This window comes from Grammomys surdaster, unplaced genomic scaffold (assembly GCF_004785775.1).
Source record: "Grammomys surdaster isolate TR1022 unplaced genomic scaffold, NIH_TR_1.0 186, whole genome shotgun sequence".
NCBI classification, from domain to species: Eukaryota; Metazoa; Chordata; class Mammalia; order Rodentia; family Muridae; genus Grammomys; species Grammomys surdaster.
Genome location: NW_021604631.1, coordinates 6718336 through 6745726, shown reverse-complemented (window position 1 = coordinate 6745726; position 27391 = coordinate 6718336). Strand labels below are relative to the sequence as shown.

At 41.5% G+C, this 27391-nt stretch overlaps 2 protein-coding genes across 6 annotated transcripts in view; one reads left to right on the top strand and one right to left on the bottom strand.

The window, feature by feature from the left end:
• The window catches only part of Braf (B-Raf proto-oncogene, serine/threonine kinase), a 117764-nt gene extending 110596 nt beyond the window's left edge, over nt 1–7168 (top strand). For all 3 annotated transcript variants that reach the window (XM_028768427.1, XM_028768425.1, XM_028768426.1), the window contains 3 exons: nt 1605–1739; nt 3198–3351; nt 6687–7168. In XM_028768427.1, the coding sequence (XP_028624260.1) occupies nt 1605–1739; nt 3198–3351; nt 6687–6709 (312 nt within the window). In that variant the 3' untranslated portion in view covers nt 6710–7168. The remainder of the gene's footprint in view (nt 1–1604; nt 1740–3197; nt 3352–6686) is intronic.
• A 10715-nt stretch (nt 7169–17883) lies between these two features.
• Ndufb2 (NADH:ubiquinone oxidoreductase subunit B2) lies at nt 17884–24692 on the bottom strand. 3 transcript variants are annotated; one of them, XM_028768408.1, is made up of 4 exons: nt 24546–24692; nt 20777–20915; nt 19132–19230; nt 17884–17957 (listed from the first exon to the last, which is right to left on the bottom strand). In XM_028768408.1, exons 1-3 carry the CDS (start codon nt 24641–24643, stop codon nt 19156–19158), a joined length of 312 nt encoding a protein of 103 aa, XP_028624241.1. In that variant the 5' UTR covers nt 24644–24692; the 3' UTR covers nt 17884–17957; nt 19132–19155. The 3 variants fall into 3 exon arrangements, 2 of the variants coding, with proteins under 2 accessions (XP_028624241.1, XP_028624240.1); XR_003711534.1 differs by having other exon boundaries at nt 17885–17957; nt 19128–19230; nt 24455–24692; XM_028768407.1 differs by having other exon boundaries at nt 17885–17957; nt 19128–19230.
• Between the last annotated feature and the right edge of the window lie 2699 nt (nt 24693–27391).

Sequence of the window (27391 nt, the reverse complement as noted above, 5' to 3'; positions counted from 1 at the left end):
GATGCTCACTGCAGGGTCGGTGGAGAGAACGTTCTCATGTTTGAAGATGCAGAAATTTAGAAGGAGGAATACACGATGAGCAAGAGTAGAGTTGAATTAGGCCTTGCTTTATCCAGATTCCTGATCCGCTGGGGAGAGCACAGGAAGTCACCGCAGGCAGAGCAGGATTTGTATCTGCATGGTCTTCTCCCACTTACTGTTGTCACTTTCTTAACTATATTATTTTGGGCAAGTACCTTGGTTTTTGATTTTTGAGCACTGAATACCTAATCTGAAACATAGGATCAATTCCTACACCTCGGGGAATTGTTTCTAATATCAAAATAGATATTATATATAGTCCAAAAGCCCCAGATTTTTAGGCTTCCAGGATTTTTTTATACATACGTACGTGCGTGTGTGTATATACCTTTCATACCTTTTCTAGGAATATAAGCTATCTGAACTGCTGTCCTGTGTGGGGTGTGGGGGGGTGGCAGGCCAGCCTCTTCCTCTTGATGCACCTCCTAAGTGCATGTTCTGAGTTATTACCTATCTCCTATTTCTCCAATGTATTCCCAGGTTCTCTTCTTTAACTTGTATCACAGAGACAACACTGAAGTAAAGCTCTACTACAGGTTAATAAATGAAGTTCTGGATCAAACAGGAAATGCCTTTCAGATATGACCATTTCTTGTTTTTTTGTTTTTTTGGTTTTTCGAGACAGGGTTTCTCTGTGTAGTTCTGGCTGTCCCAGAACTCACTCTGTAGACCAGGCTGGCCTCGAACTCAGAAATCCACCTGCCTCTGCCTCCCAAGTGCTGGGATTAAAGGCGTGCGCCACCACCGCCCGGCAGATATGACCATTTCTAAAATCCATCAGCCCTGTCTACAGTGGAGTTCCACCTTTTTCATGCTAGCCTCTAATCTGCTCCTCTCAAAATCCTTTCTCTTGGGTCCCCTCTTCCCTCAGACACAATATTCTTAACCTGGCTCTGCCCACCCTCAAAGGAGCCAAAAATTTAAAAGTTGAAGAAATTAGAAAAACTCTAATGAAGACATGACAGGAGATTTTAGCCTCATCTATCTGTCCACCTCTCTTCTGGAGGCTGTTCTGCCTTTGATGGTGTAACTAAGTGGCTCAAGTGACTTTCTAGAACAAAAGTGCTTTACTGAAGCTGCCAAGTGACTGCTGTAAAGTGCTTAAGTGTTTTGTTCCCTGCTACACATGCATAAAGGACTTAGCAGCCATGGGTCCCGACAACAAATGGTATTCAGTAATCGTTTATAAAGGAAGTAAGAAGTACCATCTCATCAGCATGTCCCTGCACACTTGGTCAGTGGGACACTAGAGAAGGAGTGGTACAAGCACCAGGGATTAATTCATTAGGAGGGTTTGCTATGGGGCTGGGGCCACAAACAAACTTGCTTGTTGATAAGGGTTCCTAACAGTTTGTGATGGATTAGGAGGCCAGACATTAGCACTGTTTTTTATTTTAGCTTATCAGAGTTTAATGTACATATGGGAAAGTACAAATGTCATAAATATATAGTTGGTTAAATTTTCATTACTTATAAATTTCTGTTTATTAATAAGAATTTATGATTTGCCTATTTCCCTTCAGATAATTTTTATGGTGGGACGAGGATACCTGTCTCCAGATCTCAGTAAGGTACGGAGTAACTGTCCAAAAGCCATGAAGAGATTAATGGCAGAGTGCCTCAAAAAGAAAAGAGACGAGAGACCACTCTTTCCCCAAGTAAGAAAAACATCTGACACCCCAAAGTTACTCACTGCATAATCTTCATATGCAGCTTTTTAGTGTGATGCAGGGGAGTGGAGGGATACAGTTTGGGTTTTGAGTTGGGACCCTGCAGATCCAGATGAGCAAACAAGGCAGTGACTTTATGAAGGCTGAAAGAAGTGTGGGATTCCAATACAAGCTCTTTAGCAGGACTGTGCATTTGTCCTGCAGTTCTCAAACTCCTAGAATAACCTTAAAAGATTATTTTATTATTTTATTTTATTTTATTTTATTTTTTGTGAATGGGTGTTTTGCTCGCATATGTATGTGTGTACCATTTGTGTGCCTGATACCCCTGGAGGCTACAAGAAAGCCCCTGGGACTGGAGCTGCAGCAGTCGGGAGCCATCTCCCCAGCCATAGTTCTCAGACCTTTTGTTCTTAGATCCTTTCAGATAAGTGAAAACAACTAATGAAAATAACACTAGGAGTTTATAAACAGTGACGATAATGAATGAGAGTGGTATTGACTTGTTTTTTCCCCTATTGTTTTTATACAATGAATACACTTGGATTCTCTGTTTCGTACTCACTGTGCTTCAGTATCTTACACTATGTTGCCTCTAATGGTTTACTTTCTACTTATACTTTTGACTGGGGGTTATTCTTGATAGTAAAAAAAAAAAAAAACAGATTATAAATTTTGTTTATGCTAGGTTTTTAAACATTTTTATTTATGTAGTTATTAAAATTTTAATTATATATTCATATATTATTATATATTAGTATTATGTTATTAATTTTATTTTTATTATATTCATACTATAACTGTATGCTATATAAAGGGTCTTAATTCAACTGACCCAGGACTCAGTTTGTAGTCTGGGTTGGCCTGAAATTCACAGTTATCCACCAGCCTCTGCCTCAGTGGGTACTGAGATTAAAGGTGTATGCTACAAGACCTAATATCTTCTTTAAAAAGATTTGTGTGTGGGTATAGGTATGCGTGCATGTGTGTTGAAGTACCCAGGAAGAACAAAAGAAAGTATTAAATCCCCTAGATCCAGAGTTTTAGGTTTGTAATTAGTTTTTACTTAACATTCATTTCAAGACTGATGAGAAAGTACCCAGTTTCTTTTTCTTTTTTTTTTTTTTTGGTTTTTCGAGACAGGGTTTCTCTGTGTAGCCCTGGCTATCCTGGAATTCACTCTGTAGACCAGGCTAGCCTCGAACTCAGAAATCCGCCTGCCTCTGCCTCCCAAGTGCTGGGATTAAAGGCGTGGGCCACCACCGCCCGGCAAATGCCCAGTTTCTATTTGTTCATTAATCAAACTGCAAACAATGCTCAAGTAAAATCTCATTCTAAATGTAATGAGCTCTTAAAAATTCATACTACCCAGATGTTTATTCTGCACTCTGCTTTTTCTTGTTTTCTGTTTTGTCCCCTCCCCCACCTCTTTCTTCTTTCTTACAGATTCTCGCCTCCATTGAGCTGCTGGCCCGCTCATTGCCAAAAATTCACCGCAGTGCATCAGAACCCTCCTTGAATCGGGCTGGTTTCCAAACAGAAGACTTTAGTCTGTACGCTTGTGCTTCTCCGAAAACACCCATCCAAGCAGGGGGATATGGTGGGTTTCCCGTCCACTGAAACAACCTAAATAAGTGAGACATTAGAGTCAGGCAGCAACACAAACAAGTGAATGGTTTTTTTTTTAGGTTTAAATTAAGTAGTATACTCTGTTATTTACAGGTGAGCCAAAGAATGTTTGTGTTTAAAAACTTAGCAATTCCTTTCCAAATCTTAAAATGATGCTGAACATTGAGTTTTCAACATCAATGGATGAAAATGCACAAACATTGCTAAACATTTTCAGTGCCCTTGCAGAGGTATTACTTCCTGTCCTGAGTTTGTTTTCTCCACTTGGGGGTCCAGCTGTTAAGCTCAAAGTCTCTCTCTCAGTTTGCTCATGCAGCTCTTGTTCTTAACTTTCACTCGTCACGGGGACCCAGAGGAAGGCTTCCCTCTGCATGTTCACAGTTAGGAAGGACACAGTGGGCTAGCCTCTGTCAGCGGTGTGAACTGAGATAACAGAACAAATCATCCCGGGCTTATCCTTTACATTCTCCTGTAGGCATTTCTTTTTACTTAGAGTGTGTGGAAGCCCTTTATTTCTTTGAAGCAATAGATAATGTCCCTTAGTAAATTGTGGATGTGAGTGCCAAAAATAGCACAGCGGCACTTTTGACTTAGGTAAATGACTTAATGTTGGATTTTAGTGGAGAAGTACAAGTTAAGGCTCTTCTTAGATGATATTTATGTTAAAGATGCTGTACATGTGTAAAAGTCAAATTTCTTTTGCAAATTTCTTTTACCCTTTATTCTCACTTCCTTCCCCAAAAGAAAACTTTACAAAATTATGAGGATCTTTAAGGTGTTTGCTTTTTATTTTTGCTTTACTTCTTTAGATAATTGGTTGCCAAACAAGCAAGTAATGGGCTGTTGGGTTATTAGGTTATCCTCCCTCTTCAGTGTTTTTACAGCAGTCAGCAGTCACTGAGCCTGTGTCTCACAAACTTTCTTCCTGATAGTCATTGTCTAGGAAGATCCCATCCACAGTGTCATGTACCTCTAATGTTTACATTTTTTATGTATAGAAAATGAATGTGATATAACCAGGATGGAATATAATTTTCCTGTGACTTGGAAAGAATCTAAAAGCAGAAAAGTGCTATCATGTGGTCTAAAGACCAAAGCCTGTTGATATTTAGTTACTCAATTTAGACTTGTGATGATGCTTAAATACAACCCAAAGCAAAATTATTCAACAGACAGACCATATTTGCATACATGTTATCCTCCTTTGAAAACAATAAAGCAGGAAATTGGGAAAACTTTAATGACAATTGAGTTTGTAAGTACCGCAGACAAGCTTTTGAAATCGTTGCTTTCCCTGTACTGTTAGATTTCTTATAAGGAAACCACCTGTTAATTATTATGATTTGCCTTTGTCTCTCATTTGGATAAGTTAAGAATGCCATTGAAATCTTATATGCTGATTCATGATTCTAAATAATAAGAGAACCTTTCTCATATAAAAACAAAATACAAAACAAACAAAAAACGTACCAGCTCAGTGGAACTAACTTCAGGGCAGGACTGGCTACATAAAGACCCTGTCTCAGAAAACTTAGGACTGGGGATATAGTTCACTGGTAGATTACTTTATAGAATGTGCAAGTGTTTGCATAGTGTTTGATCACCAGCATGGGAAAAGGAAATGAGGGGGGAAAAGGAGATGATAACACAATGTAATACATTAGAAACCATCAAAACTCAGGATTTCTAAATCTTTGGTGCCATAAAGATGAGTTTATTGGTAGGCGGTGTTGTATGTAGCTAACGAAGTTTTTACACATTTACTTGGTCCATAGAATACTCAAACATTTTAAGCATATGAAACACAGAATATGGAAGGATTTTTGTAATGGAGCTCTTTCTCTAACTCCCAGCATACCTGTCTCACTAGTGTGTTCCTGCCATCGTCCCTTGTCTTCCTCCACTCTGCCACCACTCATGCCCTACCGTCTTCATGTGACTCATTCACACTTCATCCTTCACTTCCTTCCTGTCTTCCTCTTCTTTTCTCCTTTCTTTATTAGCTCATCGTCACCATTGGCATTGCTAAGCTCTCTCAAGCTGCTCAGAAACTCCTGTGCAGTTCCATAGGCACTCAAGCAGTACCCCAGAGAATGCATAGTCATTGAGTTTCCCCTCCCCATTTGGCTCACTGGCAAAGCCAAAAGAATATTCAAATATGGCAGGTAAAATTTGTAGGTAACATAGACACAGAAATTGGAAGCACTAGAGTTAAATTGCTTTCCCTTTCTGTGTATTAATGTTAGTGGTGCTATTTTTGTTTTGTATTATTTTGCCAAGAGCTCTGTTTTTTTCTCATAAAGGACTATACCCTAATGCTCTGTTCTAGGCCGTTTTTATTTATTTATTTATTTATTTTTAAGTTGTGTGGTTTTGGGCAAGTTTCCTGACCACTTTACTACTTGCCCATCTGTAAAACAGATTCACTGTACATCTCAGGCTAGCCTGGAACTTTGAATTTTCCTACCACTACCTGCCAAGTGCTGGGATTACAAGCAGGAACTACTATGCCTAGCTTCCTTCTTTGGTCTTTTGGTTCAATGATGCCTTTGTTATTTAATCATTAAAAAGAATCCTTGATGGAAAGAGATAGTATGACTGTCTGTAAGCCAGTTAGTTGTATTCAGCTTAGGAAAGCAAACTTTAATTATTAAAACTTGAAACACTGGAGAGGTTATTTACAGATAAGCGAAAAATATCAGTTGTACTACTATTCAGGAGTCTAAGGCAGAAGGTCAGGGGTTTGAGGTCATCTGTATAGCAAGATATTCTTTAAAATAAAAAAATCAATGACAACATTTACAAAGTCAAGAAGCTGGGGCTAGCAAGATGACTCAGGTCATGCCATTTATCCCAGCACTTGGAGACAGACTGTAAATTGAGGCCAGCCTGGTCTACAGAGCTAGTTCCCGGACACCCAGGACCACACAGAGAAACTCTTGTCTTAAAAAAAAAAAAAAAAATTATTTAGAGCCAGGCAAGGTAACACATACCTACCATCCCAATACTGAAGAGGCAAAGTAGGAAGATGACTGTGTGTGTGAGGTCTCCCAAAGCTGTGGGTTTGCGGCTTGACCTGCAGCATGACACCCAGCTGTGACCTTCCCTGGATCTTGTTGTTTTCTTGATATAGCAGAACTGTTCTTTTGTGGATTCCAGTGACTTGAGGTTTAAACTAGTGACTGTGTTACAAGGTTTGTAAGATATGTAACTGATCACCTTTCAGTGAGATCCAAATAAGGCTTTTCTGTCTTGAAGTTCTTTCGAGATGACTTTTTAAAATCAGCTCTTGTCCTCCCTCTACAGGAGAATTTGCAGCCTTCAAGTAGCCACTCCATCACGGCAGCACCTACTCTTTATTTCTTAAGTCTTGTGTTCATACAATTTGTTAACATCAAAACACAGTTCTGTTCCTCAAATTTTTTTCAAAGATACAAAATTTTCAGTGCATAAGCTCGTGTGGAACAGAATGGAATTTCCTATTCAACTAAAGAGGGAAGAATGTTTTAGGAACCAGAATTCTCTGCTGCCCGTGTTTCTTCTTCAACACAAATATCACGTGCATTCAAGTCTGCCCATTCCCAAGAAGAAAGAGGAGAGACCTGAATTCTGCCCTTTTGGTGGTCAGGCATGATGGAAAGAATTTGCTGCTGCAGCTTGGGAAAATTGCTCTGGACTATCTGCCAGTCAACCTTGCCCTTCTAACCACCAGATCAGTTGGTGCCTGGTCATCTGAGGGGGCAATTTCAATCACCAAGCACCGTTCTTGCCTGTTGGGGGATTATGTTGTGGAGCACTGTCCCTATCCACCACATTCATTTCTGAGGGATGGAGTAAATGCAGCATACCCTTTGTGTAGCACCTGTTCAGTCCTCAGCAAATGCGATCACAGTGAAGCTCTTTAAATTGAAGTGGTGGGTGACAGTTGAGAGACTGCCTTGGGGGCAGAGAAAAGGGGATGCTGCATCTTCTTCCTCACCTCCAGCTCTCTCACCTTGGGTTGCCTTGCTCACTGGGCTCCGCCTAACACTCAGGCTGGTCAGTGCTGGCACACATTGCCTGCTTTTCTCATTGGGTCCAGCAATTGAGGAGAGGGTTGGGGGATTGTTTCCTCCACAGCGTAGCAAATTCTCAGGAAAATATAGTCCATATCTTCCTCTCAGCTCTTCCAGTCACCAAATACTTACATGGCTCCTTTGTCCAGGACATAAAACACCATGGACAACACCTAATTAAAAGCCTACAAAACTGCTTACTGACAGTTTTGAATGTGAGACATTTGTGTAATTTAAATGTAAGGTACAGGTTTTAATTTCTGAGTTTGTTGTATTTTTATTTAAAAGAAGAAAATAATTTTCAGGTTTAATTGGAATAAATGACTACTTCCCACAAGACTATATACCCTGAAAATTATATTTTTGTTAATTGTAAACAACTTTTAAAGAATAATTATTATCCTTTTCTCTACCTAAAATTATGGGGAATCTTAGCATAATGACAATTATTTATACTTTTTAAATAAATGGTACTTGCTGGATCCACACTAACATCTTTGCTAACAGTCCCATTGTTTCTTCCAACTTACCTCCCACACTGCATCCTACACCCTCTTTCTAGTCTCTTATCTATAGTATGCAACCTAAAATAAAAGTGGTGGTATCTCCATTCATTCTTCCTCTTCCTTTTTTCCCCAAGCCTGGTCTTCAAAAGGTTGGGTCATTTAGTAACTGAGTTCCCTAGGTAGAACTAGAACTATTAGGGACATTTGGAGGTATAGAAAAGCGTGAGGCCTGTCCCCAGTTATTCTTACAGAACCCTAAATCTTATCTTTGCACAGATCAAAAGTATAACCTCGTCACAGCTTCCCTTAGCCTTTACTTAAAGCTAATATAAAAATCATCATTGTAGTAAAGAAAATAACTGGATGTATTGATGGCCAGTACCTCTCTTTATCCAGGAATCTTGAATCTCCAGGATTTAAACATGCAAATTAAAGGAGATGCACTTAGCAACTTCAAGCCAAGAAGTTTAAAAAAAAAAAAATACTATCGAATCTAAAATAAAATGAAATTTTGAATTATTTTTAAAATTCAAATTATAATTGATACCACTATGTATTTAAGCCTACTTACAGTAGTTAGATGAAATTTTGCTAAACTTATTGCCTGACGGTGATAGTGGTAGTAGTGTACACCTTTAATCCAAGCAGCTCAGGAGGCAGAGTGAGGTGGAGCTCTGTGAATACAAGGCCCGCCTGGTCTGCAGAACTAGTTCCAGGACAGCCAGAGATACACACAGATACACACACACACACACACACACACACTATCTCGAAAAACATAATTAATAAATTAGTTGATAATAAAAAGTAAAAACGAAAATGTCATCAAAGGAAGGCCTATTGGAAGTTTTATATATTCCCAGTAAATTGGAAAATATTCTGAAGTTATTAACCAGTTAGCAACAGCGTGTTTTTAAGTCTTACATAAATAGAGCAAAGTCTTAAATTTTTTCAAAGGTAAGAAGATACTATACTTGATATGAGAAATAGCCTCTCCATATGATGTGCCACGTGGAAAGGTGGTGTTACCCTTGTAAATGCTCTTTAATGTGGTCTGTTCCCTTTACCCAGGATTAGCTATGAAGAGCTAGGCTTGGGCCACAGATACACATTGAGGTCCTGCTGAGGAGTGAGAGCCTTCAGGGCTTGCTTTGGTGGAGGGCCACCTCAGTGCTGGAAGATGGGGCCAGCACTCAAGGAAGGAGCTTAGCATTGAGTAGTCTAGACAAAGTGCAAACAGACAGATTTCCTTCTTCTCATTTTAGGATAGGTTGGTGTCTCACTTGAAAAGGGAAAATAGAGTTGATATTAAATGAAGTTGTGCCCAGAAACCAGGCTCAGGGTGTTGAGAGATTTTTTTTTTAATAGAGAATATAAAAGATAGAAATAAATATTTAAACCTTCTTATTTTCTATCAACTATGTTTTTTTTTCATCTACAAACAACATATAAAAAAAGGTTTCTTTTGTGGGTTTTTTTCTTTTCTTTTTTCTTTTTTCTTTTTTTCTTTTTTTTTTTTTTTAGATTGCAGATAATCTTGTTGAGCTCCTCAAAAAATACAAGGCAGTCCTTGTTTGTGCAGAGCACTTTCTGAGTGACAGAATGTGGCGGCTTCACTCCAGGAGGAAGGCTGAAGCTGTCGGGCCATGATGCGACTGCATCGCCTCATGAGATCTGTTTTGTTTTGTTTGGAGTGAAGTCTTTGAAAGGTTTGAGTGCAACTATATAGAACTGTTTTTAAATGAGTAGTATTCCTAATGGACTTTTTCACTATTAAGCTACAGGACCCAAACTCTACCACTGAGATATTATTAACCTCAAAATGTAGTCTATAGAAGGAATTTGCAACTAGAATATCCAATGTGATCATTCGTACTTATATGCATCTTCAACGAAGATTCTCTGTAACTTGTCAGATTCTGGTTCCTGAACAGCCCATTTCTATATTTGAGGTCAGGGAGTGCATAATGAGGCATCTTAAACAACAATCTGATATAAACTGTATGCTAGATTTATGCTGGTATGGGGGGAAAGCATTCTGTAAAGACATTATTAAGACTTCAGCACCGTCAACCAGGAACCTTATAAATACTTCCTGTCTTGGTGCAGCCCTGCCCCTTTTATCACATGATGTTGTCTTATGCTTGTCAGGCACTGTCAGAGCTGCTGTTTGTCCCTCTGCAGATCTCACCTGTCCCCACCGCACACCCGCCTCCAGCCTCTTGGAAAGCTCAGTGTCTAGCTTTAGTTGGAAACACAGTTCAGGCTTCAGGTGACCTTTTCAAAAAACTACCTCCGCAGAATGAGGTAATGAATGGTTATTTATTTTAAAGTATGAAAAGTCAGGAGCTCTAGAACATGAGGACGATGTAAGATTTTAACGTGTATGTGTACTTGTAGTCGAGCACCTGTTTCAGTCCTAAAGGGCATTATACATTTAAGCAGTGATACTGTTTAAAGATATTTTACTTTAAAGGTGAGGCTCAGAGTATCTGTTGTTGGAATTGGTGCCAGAGTCTGCTTACTATATTTCAGAATCCTAACCTTAAGTCAGTCGCATGAAGTTAAGTAGTTATGGTAACACTTTGCTAACCATGATATAATTCTACTTTTCAGTAGTAGGTTTGGCAAAACTATACGCCTTCAAAGTGAGTTGGCCGCAGCTTTGTCACATACACAGAATACTCATCTGAAGAGACTGCCCAGCTAAGAGGTAGAAGGATACCCTTTTTCTCATAAGATTCTCTTTTTTGTCTACGTTGGCATTGTTAGTACTAGTATATCAGCACCTTGACCAGCAGAAGTCAACCAATAAGCTATTTTTAAAACCGTAGCCAGAGAGGGAGAGTTCACTGTGAGTAGAAACACCAGGAGGCTTACAGGAGTGAAACAGTGTAGGGAGGCTCTAGAAAAATATCTTGACAATTTGCCAAATGATCTTACTGTGCCTTCATGATGCAATAAAACAGCTAACATTTTAGCAGAAACCCGTGATTTATGAAGAGAATGGCCAGTCTGGTTTAACTCAGCTGTGATAATATTTTTTAGAGTGCAATTTAGACTGCGAAGATAAATGCACTAAAGAGTTTATAGCCAATTCACATTTAAAAAATAAGAAAATGGTAAATTTTCAGTAAAATATTTTTTTAAAGCACATAATCCCTAGTATAGCCAGAAATATTTACCACATAGAGCAACTAGGCTGAAAATACAGTTCAGTGACATTTCTAGAGAAACTTTTTCTACTCTCATAGGCTCTTCAAAGCATGGAACTTTTATACAAAATGTTTGACATTTTAAGATACTGCTGTAGTTTAGTTTTGAAATAGTGTGTGCTGGGCAGCAATCATGTACTAACTCAGTGAGAAAAAACAAATTGTGGATCTGATTTGTTTTCAGAGAAATGCTGCCAACCTAGATGCTGGGTTTTCAGAGTCAAGTGTAACCTTGCCTCCCGAGTCCTGTTTGCAGATGAAGTTGGCTAGTGCTACTGACTGCTCTGGCGCATGGTGGAAAGCAGGGGGCTGTCTCTGAAGTGTCTTCTATAAAGGGACAAAGGACTAGTGAGAGACCTGGCCAGTGTGTGTAAGCTGGACACCCCATGCTATGGTACTTGCATCTTTTCTCCTCACCGTCCCCAAGAAACTCTGCTTTTCCCAGTTGTCCTTCAGCTGTTTCACTCAGTCGCCAAGATGAATTACTGATGTCAGAAGGGGCTGAAATGGCCAGTGTATTTGTAGGATTGAATCAGTTTACCAGACAATAACTTTAATAGTTTCAGATAACTTATTTTTACTTCCATTTTGACAGAGACATTTAAAGGGAAATTTAGTCCCTAACTTTTGTTGTTTGAAAGGAAAAATCAACAGTTTCTATAAGGTACTTTTAAGGTGGAATCTGATGTCCTAATTTTTTTTCTTTTCACTGGGTTTGCAGCAAGGGCCTTGTATGCACTAAACAAGGGTTCTACCACTAAGCCACATTTCCCAGGAAATAAAATGTTAACAGTTAGAATACACACACAAACATAAATACACACACAAACACCTTATTACCACCGTAGTAAAGTGGGTCCTTTGTTTCAGCCTCCACAATTTCAGCTGTCCGTTTTATGAACTAGTATCACTAAACTACTTACTTTTATTTACCTGTTTTGACTAATTGCAGCTATATAACCAGTTGTGCATGAGGACAACAGCCAGTGTGTTGTTTTTTTTTTGTGGTGCATTTTTTTGTAAAGAATTCTGTAGATTGAAGTGCTCTTTGAAAACAGAACTGAAATATATTTATTCTTGTTAGTATCAAAATCATTTTGTGCAAATCATTTGCTTTTCCTGGCAGGTTGAGTACATTATCCAGCACCCACAATTGCTGGTTCCCGTCTACAGTCCACAGAGGAGACAGACGGGAAGCATGTGAGGGGTGTGTTTACAGAGCTGGTATGGGGTTGTAGGCAAGTTACGTAGTTGTATTGTTGCCTTGGAAATTACTGTTGTTTAAGACTGTTGAACCCATGTGTGTTTGGTCTGGGCTGTAAGTCACATGAAGAAACTGCAAACTTCCATAAGCAGACGAGCTCAGACTAGGCACAAATGGAAGAAAATGGACCAAAATAAGGCAGGGTGAGAGTTAAATCTAGGGCTTCAGAGAAAACTAAGGGTGGAAGATGAACTATAATCACCTGAATACAATGTAAGAGTGCAATAAGTGTGCTTATTCTAAGCTGTGAACTTTTTTAAAATCATTCCTTTCTAATACGTTTGTGTGTTCCGTTGCTGACTAAAAGCAGCTATGTGAACATATGCCTTTTTATTCGTGTTAACTACCAGTTCAAGTGGCTAACCTCGATGTCTTATTTATCTTCCTTTTGTATTGGTTTACATACCAGGTATGTGTGTGTGCTGTCCTCTTCCTCCCTTTATTTGAAAACCCTTTTCACTGGGTCATCTCCTTGGCCATTCCACAATACAACTTTGGTTTGGCTTACACTGTCACCTTATTTGATGGACTGTGTCCCAGTAACAGAATTTATGGTATTCCCATTGCTGGGTGTACTTATAATCCTTTGCTTCTACAGCATTTGTCTCTCCTAAGACAGTCAGACAGCTAACTGGTCAGGGGATGGACTTCATCCTTTATCATGTCTCTTCAATTCTATTAAATAGACCACTCTTGGGCTTTACACCAGGAAAAAGGAGACAACTCTAGCCGTCTACCAAGCATCACCCTAAAAGGTCACCCGTACTTCTTGGTCTGAGAGTAAGCCTCCAGTAAGGGAGAGGGGAGGAAAATGCTTCCTGTTTGAACTGCAGTGAATTACTACGGCTCCTGTTTCACCACCCGCACCTATGGCAACTCATATACATACATTCCTCTTGTCTGTAACTGCCAACGGTTGGGTTTATGTCACTTCAGTTCCACTCAAGCATTGAAAAGGTTCTCATAGAGTCTGGGGTGTGCCCAGTGAAAAGATAGGGACTTTTTCATTATCCACAGACCTCTCTATACCTGCTTTGCAAAAATTATAATGGAGTAACTATTTTTAAAGCTTATTTTTCAATTCATAAGAAAAAGACATTTATTTTCAATCAAATGGATGATGTCTCTTATCCCTTATTCCTCAATGTTTGCTTGAATTTTGTTTCTTCCCTAGACCTACTTCCTAATTCTTTAGTTCTTTCCTGCTCAGGTCCCTTCATTTGTACTTTGGAGTTTTTCTCATGTAAATTTGTATAATGGAAAATATTGTTCAGTTTGGATAGAAAGCATGGAGAATTAAATAAAAAAAGATAGCTGAAAATCAAATTGAAATTTATTTCTGTGTAAAGTTATTTAAAAACTCTGTATTATAATTTAAAAAAGGCCCCCCAAAAAGTGCTATGTAATTGATGTGAATATGCAAATCCTGCTACAATAAAGACTGACTGCATGGAGAAGCCTGACGATTATCTTTCTAGCATTGTCATCCAGTAATAGCAGGCACTGGCTGCTGACGGTCATTTCCAGGCTAAGATACATACTTAGTTTCATAATGTTGATTACTGCTTGATGGGTAGAAGTTAAGTTGGCCGGATTCCTGCATGGTCCAGCCATCTTGTAAGACTTTATCAAGTTCTGATGAAGATCCTCAAACATTTAACAGGGTTGTGAGCTGCACCTTTGGTTTAAAGTGACTGGTCTCTGTGCAACCACACAGTTGAAAGTCTAATTGAAAATTTTAAAGCAAGTGTATGTGTAGAAATCATCTCAGCACTGTTTTTTTTTTTTTTCTTTGTGACACAGCTTGCAATCACAGCCTTTCTACAGTAGCACAGATTTTGGTCCACAAAAACATCTGAAAGTGAACTACTCAGTGCTGGTTAACCCATCAACTTTATGCATTTAATTTCAGAATCTCCTTTATTTTGAAAAACACTTGAAATAACTTCAGACAAAATATATCAAACTACTAGACAGTTTCCAGAAAAAAAAAGATGCTGGCCTTAAGACTCCAGACCTGGAAACCCTGAGAGCAGCATGAAGGGTACTTGGCAGGAGGGCACGGGCCTGAAGATCCATTTTTGACCTTTCCATTGTGTGTGCCCCTTCAACCTACACATGCTCTCAGCATTTTCTGAACCATAGTTTCCTCTGCTGAGGGGAAAAAAATTATTCTGTATTTACAAACTGGCTTTCTAAATGTCTAATTACAAGAGTCATTTTTCAATGTATCACACATGGAAGTTTTCCATACAATTTATCTCAGGATTATGAATGTTTTACTTATCTTTCAAAATGCTTTCACAAAGATCTCTACCATGCCAGCTCTTCTAAAAGGGCTGTGATCACTGTATCTTACTGTCTGGGTTACATATAATCTCCCAAACTCACAATACTGATTGAGAGTCATTTAAAGAGAGAACCCTCACCCCATGAAACTGAAGGCCGCGACTTACGTAAGCATCAGAACCCATTAGTACACAATGGGTTTGTAATGAAACCTGGGGTGCTGATGTCCCAGAAGTGAATACAGCTAGAAGGAAGGGGATGCTTGCCAGACAATGCTGCACTTGCACTTGCTGTCTTTATCAGTCAGGTAAGTCACTGAAAATGACAGCAGGTGGAGGTTCCTTAAGAAGGTCCCCACAGCAGCTTGGGCTACTCAGTTCCCTGACAGAACATACTTGTGCCCTGCAGATGGCAAGAGAGTAGTGGGCAACAGAAGACCCATCCTGTTCTAGAGAACAGGTTTGGGGCTGGAGGAGCTTTCCTGTGAAAGTCCAGGGTAGTCAGAAACGTAGCTTAGATGAAATGTTCTAAAAACATTAGTCACAAAAACTAAATAGTTGCTTTTATTTAGAGCAGTGGTTCTCGACCTTTGAGGGGTCAAACAACCCTTTTATTGGGGTCACAGAAGACATCGGAAAATGCAGACATTTGCATTACAAGTCAACAGTAGCAAAACCACAGTTAGGAATTAACAGTGAAAGAAAGAACTATGGCTGGAGGTCACCACATGAGGAACTCTATGTTAAAGGGCCGCAGCCTAGGAAGGTTGAGAACCACTGGTTTAGAGAGTATTTCTTTCCTGCTAGACAGAGTCTAAGCTGTTTTACAAATGAGGAATAAGTTAAGGCACAAGATTAAAGTTAAGTACTTTCTCATGCACTAAGAGCAACTAAAACAGACTTAGGGTCAGACCTGGCTAACTGACCTCCAGAGCTTGAAGTGCTTATCTGTCTCTCAGATTGTACACAGAGACCCACAAGTAGGTAGTTAAACCAGTTTGGGATGTATCCACTGGCCGTGTTTTGTTGTTTTGGCTTTTTTCTACTAACAGGAAGAGCTTGACAAATTTCCAACCCATCTACCCATAACTCCACTTTATCTAGTAAAACAGAAATAATACTGTAGCCGGGCGGTGGTGGCTCACGCCTTTAATCCCAGCACTTGGGAGGCAGAGGCAGGCGGATTTCTGAGTTCGAGGCCAGCCTGGTCTACAGAGTGAGTTCTAGGACAGCCAGGGCTACACAGAGAAACCCTGTCTGGAAAAAACAAAACAAAACAAAACAAAAAACCTACTGTAAAGATTGAATGAAATACATGCTTATAACAGTGTCTAGCCTGTGCTACAATTTGCTGCTAATTTCCAGTGTATGTTACCATCAATAAATGCTGTACTTAGTGTTTCTATGGGACCCTTTTCAATTTTAAGGTATTTTCTCACATGCTACACAACCATGTAGAAGGCATTTCTTTGAGAAGTTTGGGAGTTTTCAACATGGAAATGAGTCCAACATTCTTTTAACTAAAAGAATGTATTTAAAGTTACCTGTTAAGTAACTCTTTGCTTTTAAGGGAAAGAACTAATGGGATTGTCCTGCTTAAACTCACTGTCGTGGACTTGATTCTGAGTGGTTCTACTGCCTTAAGGAGTAAGAGGGTAAGGACTAGAAAAGAACCACTCTGCTGGTCTTTAAATTTTTAAAGCCTCTGGATTAGTTAAGCTTGCTCGCACTCACACAGATGTGAACACAGCCCCATGGAAGTGTCCCCACTGCTACAGCTGGGCCTCTGTGGCTGTCAGTGAGAAAGTCAGCTGTCCCACTTATTTCAGCTTCTACTGCTACTGTGACCTCTGTGGCAACTGAAGAAAAGGAAGTAGATATCTATGTTATAGGTATCATATTCCAACTTGAAGCCTGCAACCACAAGTTGGTTGGGGATACTTAATGACAGACCCAAGCTTACGTTTACCACCCAATCCCACCCTCTCCTTATTTATTCACAGCCACATCAAGCTGTCTCTCACACAGAGCCTCATCTTACTCAGTACAGCTAAACCATCTGTGATTTGAAAAGGTTTGACCCCCATAGACTCTTGTGTTTGAAGGCATGGCCCATGGAGAATGGCACTATTAAGAGGTGTGGCCTTGTTAGAGGAAGTGTGTCACTGTGAGAGTAGGCTCTGAGGTCTCCGATGCTCAAGCTACACCCAGTGTGGCACACGGTCTCCTGCTGCCTTCAGATCAAGATGTAGAACCTTTTCTGCCTGGATGCTTCCCACCTTGATAATAATGGACTAAAATCTCTGAAACTGTAACCCAGACCCAATTAAATGTCTCCCTTTATAAGAATTGTCTTGGTCACGGTGTCTCTTCACAGAATGGAAACCCTAAGACACTGCCTTACCATATCATCCAGTGGACTTCTTTCAGAGTTCTGATAACTTACTACCTGTCATTCCTTCTTAAAGTCCTCTAAAAACAAAATCCTTTTGTTTGTATGATTTTGAGACAGGTCTCATTCTGTACCCCAGGCTGTCTCCAACAATCCCCTGGCCTCATTCACCACAAGGCTAAAATTATAGGTGTGCAACTCCATCCCACCCCCAAATCCTGGCACTGTACTCCAGAGGCCAAGGAGATCAAAAACCTAATAAGTAAGTGCTCAAGCTACATTACACCAGACTTTTCTCTGTAGATGGAGGAAAATTCTGTCTTCCTTATAACTGTTGTGGTACCACAGAAAATGGAAGGGTACCCTGGAACAAAATTAAAAGTACAAAATCTTAACCTTTTCCCCATTCCTAAGAAATTCTAAGTCACGTGTGACTTATGAGTCCTACAAGAGGCCACTTGTAAGCAATGAACTCTCCTGACCCTTAACCTCTGGGGCGACAACCTCTGGAGCAGCTATATGGTCATATCACCTGTCAGCACACAAGGAGGAGGCATGGTACTCAAGTTATGTATAAGCTTAACTAGTCACACGTAACCTAACTGCACACCAGTGCGTGATGCTAAGCAAAAAACAATCTTGTTCCTTGATAGTCTCAAAGAAAACCTACCTATATCAAAGGGGACCCAAGAGGATCAGTTGAAAGGGTACAAACCACTTGGACCAGCAAGCAGTTAGAGAATAAGAAATAAAGGACAGTTGTCATCAGAAACAACTCAGCTCCTCGGTTTTGGAAAGCCACTTTAATTTACACCTTTAATGAGGTCTGTCATTTCTTGAAATGTCTCACCTTGCTCCTGTAGGAAAAGAAAAGTAGTTAGGTTTTAAGAAAGATTACATTTACTAATCCAGATCCAGAATCTTGTTTATCCAATTAAGCATCTGTTTGAGCTCTGAAGCCTTTCAGGAGAGAGAAGCAAAATCACCCTTTTTCCTCCAGCCATTAGAATTAATTCTGTCTTCCATTTGAACAGTGAGAGTGAGCATGCTTTTGCAGCCACATAGCATAACCTCTAACCACAAGTCACCACTGGATTCCAGGAACCAGACAAGAACTGTCTTGCTGTTCTTTAGTTGTTTTGCTTTTTGAGACAGGGTTTCTTCGTGTAGCTATCCTTGGAACTCACTCTGTGGACCAGGCTAGCCTGTAACTCAGAATCTGCCTGCCTCTACCTCCCAGTGGCTGTTCCACCACCCAGCTGTTCTTCATGGCAGGATCTTATCTAGCTCAGGCTGGCCCAACTCTGTAGTACTGTTGTCTGGTCCTCCTGCCTCCACATCCCGAGTGCTGGTATTACAAGAATAGACCAACAAGCCAAGCCTGGTCCTTTCTGTTTCGTTATACTATTTCGTGCTGGCAACTGAACCCAAGGACCTACCAGTGCAGAACTGACCTGTCTTTATTCAATGGGTGGAGAGTATTCCAAAACTAAAACATTAAAAATACTTTTTTGTTTTTAATATATGATAAAAAGAAAGAATAAGGGGGCACAGGCTAGCAAATATGAAAATGGTTACACAGAAATGGTGGTTGTGCTTCATGCTGTTGGAATATGCTTGTTTAAGGCCATCAAGAGTACAAAAACAAGTCAGAATTTAAAAAGCTTTAGAGGCTGGAGAAATGGCTCATCAGTTAAGAGCACTTGTTGTTCTTCCAGAGAACCTGGTTTCAATTCCCAGCACCCACACAGCAGCTCACAACTGTGTATACTCCGGTTCCAGAGGATCTGGTACCCTCATACAAACAAGCATGCAGGGAAAACAGTGCATATAAAAAATGTATCTTTAAAAACAAAAACTTTAGCGGGGCAGTGGTGGTACACGCCTTTAATCCCAGCACTTGGGAGGCAGAGGCAGGTGGATTTCTGAGTTCGAGGTCAGCCTGGTCTACAGAGTGAGTTCCAGGACAGCCAGGGCTACACAGAGAAACCCTGTCTCCGGGAGAAAAAAAAAAAATTAGGACATACCTACTTGTACAGAGAAGAGTTTACACTTTCAGTCCTCATCATCAGGAGGGATCCCCAGTTCTTCATCTGTCCACTTCGAAGGATCTGGATATGAAAAGTGACCCTGGTGACATCAGATCAAAAGAAAACAAGGTCAAGGGTCTGTACTCATAAATGCAGCTAATTACGTTTCAAAATAAATCTTGAAAGAAGAAACAATGTAATGACTACCGCTAGCACCTGCCATACATAGCATGAGCACTCGCCTCCCTTAACCACTGGCTCAGCATCGCATGGGGCTTGGGGCTTGGATTCTTTTAGAGGTGGCAGCCTAAGCCACTGAGTATGTTTATGATGGAGTTTAATAAGTGGAGACCACAGATGTCATATACACTCATCTCAACAATATCTCACTGGCATGGCAAACCAGAAATGGTTACAAAAACCCTTCCCTCCTGTTGTGAGGCTGGGGAGCCTCAAGTGGATGTAGTCTAGTCCTGACCTGGAGCCCTATCTGCTGCAGTATCTACTGCCTATGGCCTAATATGACTGACATGCAGATGTCTCCTACAGGAAATGTGCAGCCAAAGCTCCTTCCCCAGAAGCAAGGGCACAGAGAAGTGCTCACAGGACCGAGCAGAGCACCCTAACAGTTGTGAACCTATAAAAACTTGTGTAGTGCCTTTGTCTACATTTTCTTATCGCCCATGTGGCCTTATGCATGGACATACCGTGGACAGTCAGACCATCAACTTGTGGAGGTCTGTCCTTTTTCCATCACATGGGTTCCAAGGATGGAACTCAGGCTGTCAAGCCCAAAGGGCCTTTACTTGCTGAGCCATATCACCAGCTAACGACAGTCTTATTACTGAAGAAGCTATTTAAATTGGATTTTTTTCCACCTATCCTGAAAAAAACCTAAATTTACTAAAATTCAAGGTGTCCTAGATTCATAAACCTCAATGTCCATCTTTTTTGGCTTCTTTTAGTGCTGGAGACTAGACCCCAGGGGACTCATTCTTGTTAAACACATGTTAAACAACCAACCTCAAGATTTCAGTGTCTTAAAGATGGAATTTCCTAGTCTAAACAAGAGTCTATGTATATGTGGTAAGCAACAGAATAACAGAAAGTCACCAATAACTCCCTTTCTCAAGATGAATTGTCTTCTATCTAGTACAGCAAGTCTAGCTGCTCTGGGCCTCTGGACAGACTAGAGGATGTTAAGCATTTAAAAGAACTTAACGCTGGCTGTGGTGGTGACTGCCTAGTGCTTAGAAGGCAGGGATGGGAGGATTGTGGGTAAGGGGCAGCCCTACCTATATGGAAAGTGAGCACAGCCTGGGCTATATAATACCCCCCAAAAAAATTAAGTGTAAATTTGACCCACAAATGAAGATAAGTGTAACTCACCAATCCTAGAATTACTTTTAACACCCCCCCCTTCCTCACATGGCTACCTAATGGACACCACAACTCACAGATCCCCAGAATGTACATCGTCATATAAACAGGTCCAAAAGTGACAAGTTTCACTAGGTAATATGGCAATATGGTGGTAAAGGGATATATCTGGACAGAAAAAAAATCTCCAAACATAAGGTAAGTTATCTATGCATCTCCCCTCTCCTGCTCTCAAATCAGGACTAGAACTATTCTCCTGTACTTACCAGCACAGCATCCGAGTCATGCCAAAATCGCCAAAGAATCCAGAACCACATGAATGAGCTTAAGAACTCCGCCTGGATCACCTGGGACTGGGTAGGCTGGGGAAACTCCCTGTACCGGGGTGGAGTACCCCCGCCAGCACTAGAAGACAAACCAGTAAGAAAAATGGCTTCTTTCCCCATTTTCTCAACTTTCTATAACATCCTTAAAACTGAAGCACCTCACAAAAATACAGACTGGCAGGCACCCACTTCCTTTACATACTGGCTTTTCATTTGGCTTGCCTTAAACTTGGTGAGCAGGAAAAGTAGCTGAATTGACAAGAAGCCAGTGTATGGTTTCATTTAGTGAACAGTCACCATTTTGCACCAGAAATATTAGTGATGATTATGGGGTGCTACCCCAAAAGTCTTGTATGAAGCACTGTGAAACTGAAGTAGTAGGTAATTAACTTACCCTCCTCGAAAAAGAAAATCAAAATTATTTTTGTTCTATGTACTTTCTCTATGTACTTCAGAGAAATACACAGTGCAGTCTTTCTCCAAGGACTGTCACACAGAAGACAAGCACTGGAGCACAGTCCTGTAATCAGTGTTTGGGGGCGGGGGTAGGGGGGGAAGGCAGGAGGCAGTTCAGCATCAGCTACACCGAGAGTTCAAGGTCAGCCTGGGCTGCAAGACACCTTATCCCAGGAAATGAAAAAAAAAAAAAAAAAAAAAACCCTTAAAAGACTATCATATGGGAAAGTGAATGAGAAAATCTTTTTTTACAACTCTAATATCTCTGAAGAAAAGCAAAGAAGCTGCAACGGTAAGCCTGACAGAATCAGCTAGGTGTCATGTAGGCATTTATTGGCAAGCTGTGGCACACAATCCTTAAGGGCTAGACTTATTCAACTGGGCTGGGCTGTGGTACGTATAAGCTGACTCTAATGTAAATGATGTGATTTATACTTAATGCAGGTATTTCTATGACCTACTCAGTGGCAAACCATATGCTGATTCACAGAACCAGATAGAACAAGTTCGAGTGTGCCTATATAAAATGTTCTATAATTTCAGTCCAGCATAGCAAAAAATGCACTAAAATTTCCTGTAGGTTCCTGTAGAATTTGCAAATAGCAATATTCCTATGGTTCTTCCCCAGCCTCTGCCCATCTTTTTGTCCTAGCAGAAGAGGAGGAGTCTTGCTCAATCACTCTCGACCACATCCCCTTGAGATGGGATCTCCCACTGAGCCTGGGGCTGTGCCCAGGGAGCCTCTTGACTCTGTTCCTACAGCACTGGGGTCATATGTGCAGATGGCAGCTCGTGACTCTCCCTCTGGGTGCTGGCATCCAAACTCAAGTTCTGCCACTTCTGTTCTTACCCACTGAACTAGCTCTTGAGCCCTGATGGTTGTTGAAAAACTGGGACTCTGTATTATTCTCTCCCATTCTGAAAGATTGCTGGCAGGTATTTATTCAGTACCATGTGCAGGTACCACACTGGACTTTGTGACTGTTATCTGTTGTCTTAACTTTATAACTTTCAGAGACAGATGCTGTGACTTACTGTTTTACAGATGTGAACACAAGTATTTTGATGACAAAGCCCAAGAATGTTGCCTATATGCAAATAACATTAATAATTTTGTTTTTGTTTTTCATTTTATTAACCAAAGACCTAACTCTTGTGCTTGGGGTATAGTACAAGGATACAGTACTTGCCTAACATGGGTTTGGTCCCCAGTAACACAGAAAAACAAAACGTAACATAACTCTTTGTTGAAATTCCAATCAGCCTAAAGCCATCTTAGTGATAAATATTTTTGTGTAAGTATTTGCCCAGCCCATAGTACTTTCAGTTGGAAGGCTCTGAATGAGATCTTAGTTATCGATGGTAATTATCAATGGTGTGAAAGGTGATTTTTTAATGAGGCAACCTCACCATGTGGCCCAGGCTATCCTTGAATTCACTATTTACCCCAAGTTGGCCAGGAACTCATCATCCTTCTGCCTCTGCCTCTTGAATGCTGAGATTAAAGGAGTACTATCACCATGCTCTATTCTTTTACAAACAGTATTTCCTCATGTAGCCTAGGCTCTCCTCAAACTCCTGATCCTCTGGCAAGGCCTCTCCACAGCATGCCCACCTATTACTTTTAGCCATTCTGTCAGGTGTCATTGCTTCACAACTTAAAGACCACAGCGGAGCTGCTTCTGTAATCCCCTGCATGCCAACTGTATTTAACAGTTATTACTCAAGATCTATCTGTGCAGCCAGGCTAGAGTGGTGCATGCCTTTAATCCCAGCACTCTGGAAGCAGAGGCAGGCAGATCTCTATGAGTTTGAGGCCAGCCTGATCCACAAAGTGAGCTACAGGACAGCCAGGGCTGCACAGAGAAACACTGTCTCCAAAAAAGAAAGAAAAAGAGGAGGGGGAGGGAGGGAAGAAGACAAAACTTCAACAAATACTTTTTGTCAAGCTACAAACCAGAATAAATGCACTGTGGCAATCTAGATACCCTGAGGAAACTTCCAATTAAAATAAACATGATGCTAAATTAAATAAATAAAAGGTTTTCAAGAACCAATAACCAAGCACAAATGCCTGGGAAGCAACTACTGAAGCTGGCATTCACAGGGATTCCTCTCAGACAACTAGGAGACCCGAGACAAGTGCTCTAATCCTTAGACTTCTTAATCAAGCTGTAGCCCCATAATGAAAGGGCGAAGAGTACTAATAAATCAACGGGAAGGAAGCTGGAACTTGTTACCAGAGGCCAAACTTTAGGCAGGTTTGCACCCAAACTATACCTGGGTTGGACCTTTTGTGGTCAAAAAAAAAAAAAAAACAAAAAAAAAACCAAGGGCTAGAGACTTAGCCAAGCCGAATAGTGGAGCCCTCCTTCCCCAGTTGGAGGTAAGGGAAATCCAAGCAAAGGATTTAGAGTGTGACTGGACTGGAGGCATCCTCAAGAAGGTCAGAGTATGGAGATCTTAAAAGAATTCTCGATGGACAAGACCGGCTGAGCTCAGTCAAAAGAGAGACTGGGGGGTTCAGAGGGAGGAAGAAGAGGGGGAGAGAAAGAGAGAAAGATAGAGACATCAATACAACAAAATAAAGCTATGAGTCTTAAATCTCCGGTGGAGAGAAGGCAAAATGGGTAAGACACAGCATCCAATCTAGGATCGAAAGTGCCAAATTTAAGCACCGACTTGGGGGCACTCCGAAGGCAGAGAGGCAGGAGATCACTAACGAGTTCCAGGACAGTCGAGGCTACATAGTGAAGCTCAAAAAAAGCGCCAAATTTTAATGTTAAAAATGTACCTAATGGTGAAAATAACAGACTTACTACCTTACTACCTTAAGGTCTCCTGTGGCTGCCCAGGACTGTTAGAAAAATCCTCAGTTCTCCAAAGCACTCGGCCTGGCCCCTTCTTGTCTCAGATCCCATCTCCACGCGTCTCTATGGGCTCTGGACATCCACTCCACTAGTCAGCTGCTTGGAAAGACTCAGGCCCGGAGACTGTGTGGGGCTGGATTCTAATCACTCAGGTCTTAGTTAACGCCTCTCTCCCGCAACCCTGCGCCATTCCATCCCCTCTACCCCACCAATCCGACAAAAAGGCCACAGTCTCGGTCCAGGCCGACTACAAGACCCAGCATGCCTCTGGAGGCAGCGGAGTGTCATGCACCGGCCCGGGCGACTGCTTCAAGGTGACGCCGTCCAGATGACAGCGCTGCCTGTTCAAGCCGGCCGAGCCCTCAACCCCACCCGACACTCACTGACGGACTCCACCGTCTCCAGCCGCCCGCGCGCGGCAGCCCAGGAGCAGACGGCTTCCGACGCGACTGAATGGTACCAGGCGGGTCAGCGCAGACATACTAGCAAGACAGCAGTTCCCACCCCTGATGCGTCACTTCCCCGAGTCCTGGCCCGTGACGTCACTGCGTCGCGCGTCTCTATGCTAATGGTAGGCCACAGGGGACAAACGCAAGCCGTTTGGCGGACCTTGGAGGCTCCGGGTTAACGAGCAGATAGGTCGTCCTTCAGGAGGAGCTCTGGCTGCCTGGTGACACAGCCTGGCAAGGTGGCCTTGCCTGACCTTACTGCTGCTCCCCGCTTTGGCTTATATAGACGGTGCTTTCATGCATGTTCTTGCCATTGCGGGCCCTTGTTAAAGGCCTAAGTCCTTTCTGAACCATGCCATGTTTCTTTTATAACATCGTTGTTTCAGCATTGTTCTGAAACCTGATGACTAACTGGCATCTCAGAACGTGGACCGGTGCATCAGAATCACCTGAGGAACCCAACCCTGCATACTTGGAATACAACGGCCAGGAATGTGGGTGAAGCTTCCTAACGCCTTAATCCTTAGTCAATTCGGGGTTCTCGTTATTATTGTAATAAGCAAGCAGAAAAACAAGGACATGAGGGCAGACCGGTTAAGACCAACAACCACCAAGGTGGCAACAAATCTGAGACCTGACCTCTGCCGTAGAAATGTACTCGCAGTGGGAGCTGTAGCACAAATAGATGCGCGTGGATGCACAGATGCGCTGTCTCCTCCCTTTAGTGGGGAGAGAACATGAATTTTCAAGCCCAACCCCACAAAACAAGACATACATTTCTGTTCTGAGTAACTAAGTCTATAGGACAGCCTACTGCCATCTCTGAATAACTTTAATTTTTTCTTTCACTTCCGATTTCCTTAAACAAAGGCTCCACAGGCTATTAACAAAATAATCCTCCTTCCTGGGCCTGCTTTTATCTCTCAATATTGCCTCTGTCGAAATCTGGATTGACTCCAAACCTAAGACTACTCCTAACAACCCCAAGAGATTGTGAGAAACAGGCTTTTTTTCTATAAAATGTGGCTAGCACACCAAGGGCCAATACTCTAAAAACCTCCACCTTGTAAAATTTTTATTCTATTTTAATCATCTGGAAAACCTATTTATACAAAAGCCATTCATTCTGATGACAAGAGCTACGGACCCCTTCCTGCCCTCCTTCCTTTGCATCTATTAGGAACTATCCAACCATGGCAGATTCTGAGGTCTAGCCCCCACCAATAGGATGAGACACAGTCATCACCTGTGTTACAATAACTACAGAACTTACTGCCCTAGTGTGCTTACAAGGCCTGTATGGGTTATAGCACACACTTTTTACCAAAAATAAAATAAATAAAAAGTCATTGCTTTGCAAGAGTACTTTTGATATGTTCTAGTGGGTGGGTGTGTGTGTGTGTGTGTGTGTGTGTTGCCAGCAGTATTGATTCCAACAAGGTCTTCCCTGGTATGTTATGGTTTGGATTTGTTTGCAGAACATGCAGTTTTAGGTTATAACATTAGCCTACCAACATCACACATCGCTATGGTGTTTCATATTCAAGAGTTAAGTACTCATCTGTAGGACTGCAAAAGGGTATTCTGGTTCATGGTTGGGCAGGTGCCTAGAACCCCGAGACTCTGTGTGAGAACCAGCAGGAGTTTGGCGTGCCTCAAGAACTCAGGGTCCTGAAAAACAGTCTAGTCTCCTTAAAGCTTAAGTCACATAGGCCGGCCATTACAGCCCCTGCCAAAGTGCACAGGTAGAGGATGTGACTAGAGGCCTCAGGGCCTAGGGATTTACATACTAATGAAGGCCAGAGGGCGGAGCAAATTAGGCATGCCTCCCCAGATCCTCCCCCATCCTCCCCCTTTCTCCCTCCCTATTTAACTCAGGACTGCCCTGAGTTCTACGGGCGTACTTCCAGATCCATCCACCACCCGCCATGACAATAAACCCTTTTGGAACCAAGGACTTCCTTGTGTTATTGGGACCTGCCGCCGCCAAAGCCTCCAGGCCATTGGAACCATAGATGTCCCTCCAGCATGTGGGACCCGAAGCCTCCCCGGACCACCACAGCTGCAGCTGCCTCTATTTTTTCCCACACTCATCAAGGCCAGACTTGAATTTAGTGACTTGGAAGCATCAAATATGACTAATAACTTGCCTTCTGTGCCAATATATGGGCCTGTTTGCCCTTATATGTAACAGGAAACCTGTCCTAGGAGTTAAACCCAAACAAAACTCAGGATTTTGAGTGGTGTTATGTGTGGGCTCACATGTACATGGGCATGCATGCGGAGGTCAGAGTACAATCAATCAGAAGTTTATTCTCTTCTGCCATCTGGGATCCGGGCTTACGTTATTTTTTTATTTGTATGTGTGTTGTTACATCTGTGAATCTTCCAGTGCCACTGCATACAGGTGGTCAGAAGCAATCTGCAGAAGTGGGTTCTCCTTTGTTATGGAGGTCCAGGATTGAGCTCAGGTCAGCAAGTGAGGCAGCTCTACACACCTTTACTCACTAAACCGCTAAGCTACTTCAGTGGCTTTACTAAATCTGAATAGTTTTTCTTTAGCCTTTAGCTCCCCAAAGCTGCAGTTCTAAAGACAATAGCCCCTCCATTTTCTAAACCTGACTCCATCCCACCAACTTTTGGCTTCCAAATACTGACTTTTGACTGGCAAACTGTGTCTGCTAAATAGAAGCCTTAGGTTGAACCCTGAATCTGTAGAATTCTATGGATGGAAGTTGGCTTTCCAGTTTATATTCAATGGCATGGTTTTCTCTGGGCCA

Excerpts from the sequence above, each read along its gene's own strand:
- Ndufb2 (XM_028768408.1), bottom strand. The coding sequence starts at position 24,643 with ATGTCTGCGCTGACCCGCCTGGTACCATTCAGTCGCGTCGGAAGCCGT. Across the intron at positions 20,916-24,545 it reads GGAGACGGTGGAGTCCGTCA|TGCTGGCGGGGGTACTCCAC; the intron begins GTGAGTGTCGGG and ends TTTGTCTTCTAG. Across the intron at positions 19,231-20,776 it reads ATGACTCGGATGCTGTGCTG|GGTCACTTTTCATATCCAGA; the intron begins GTAAGTACAGGA and ends TGATGTCACCAG.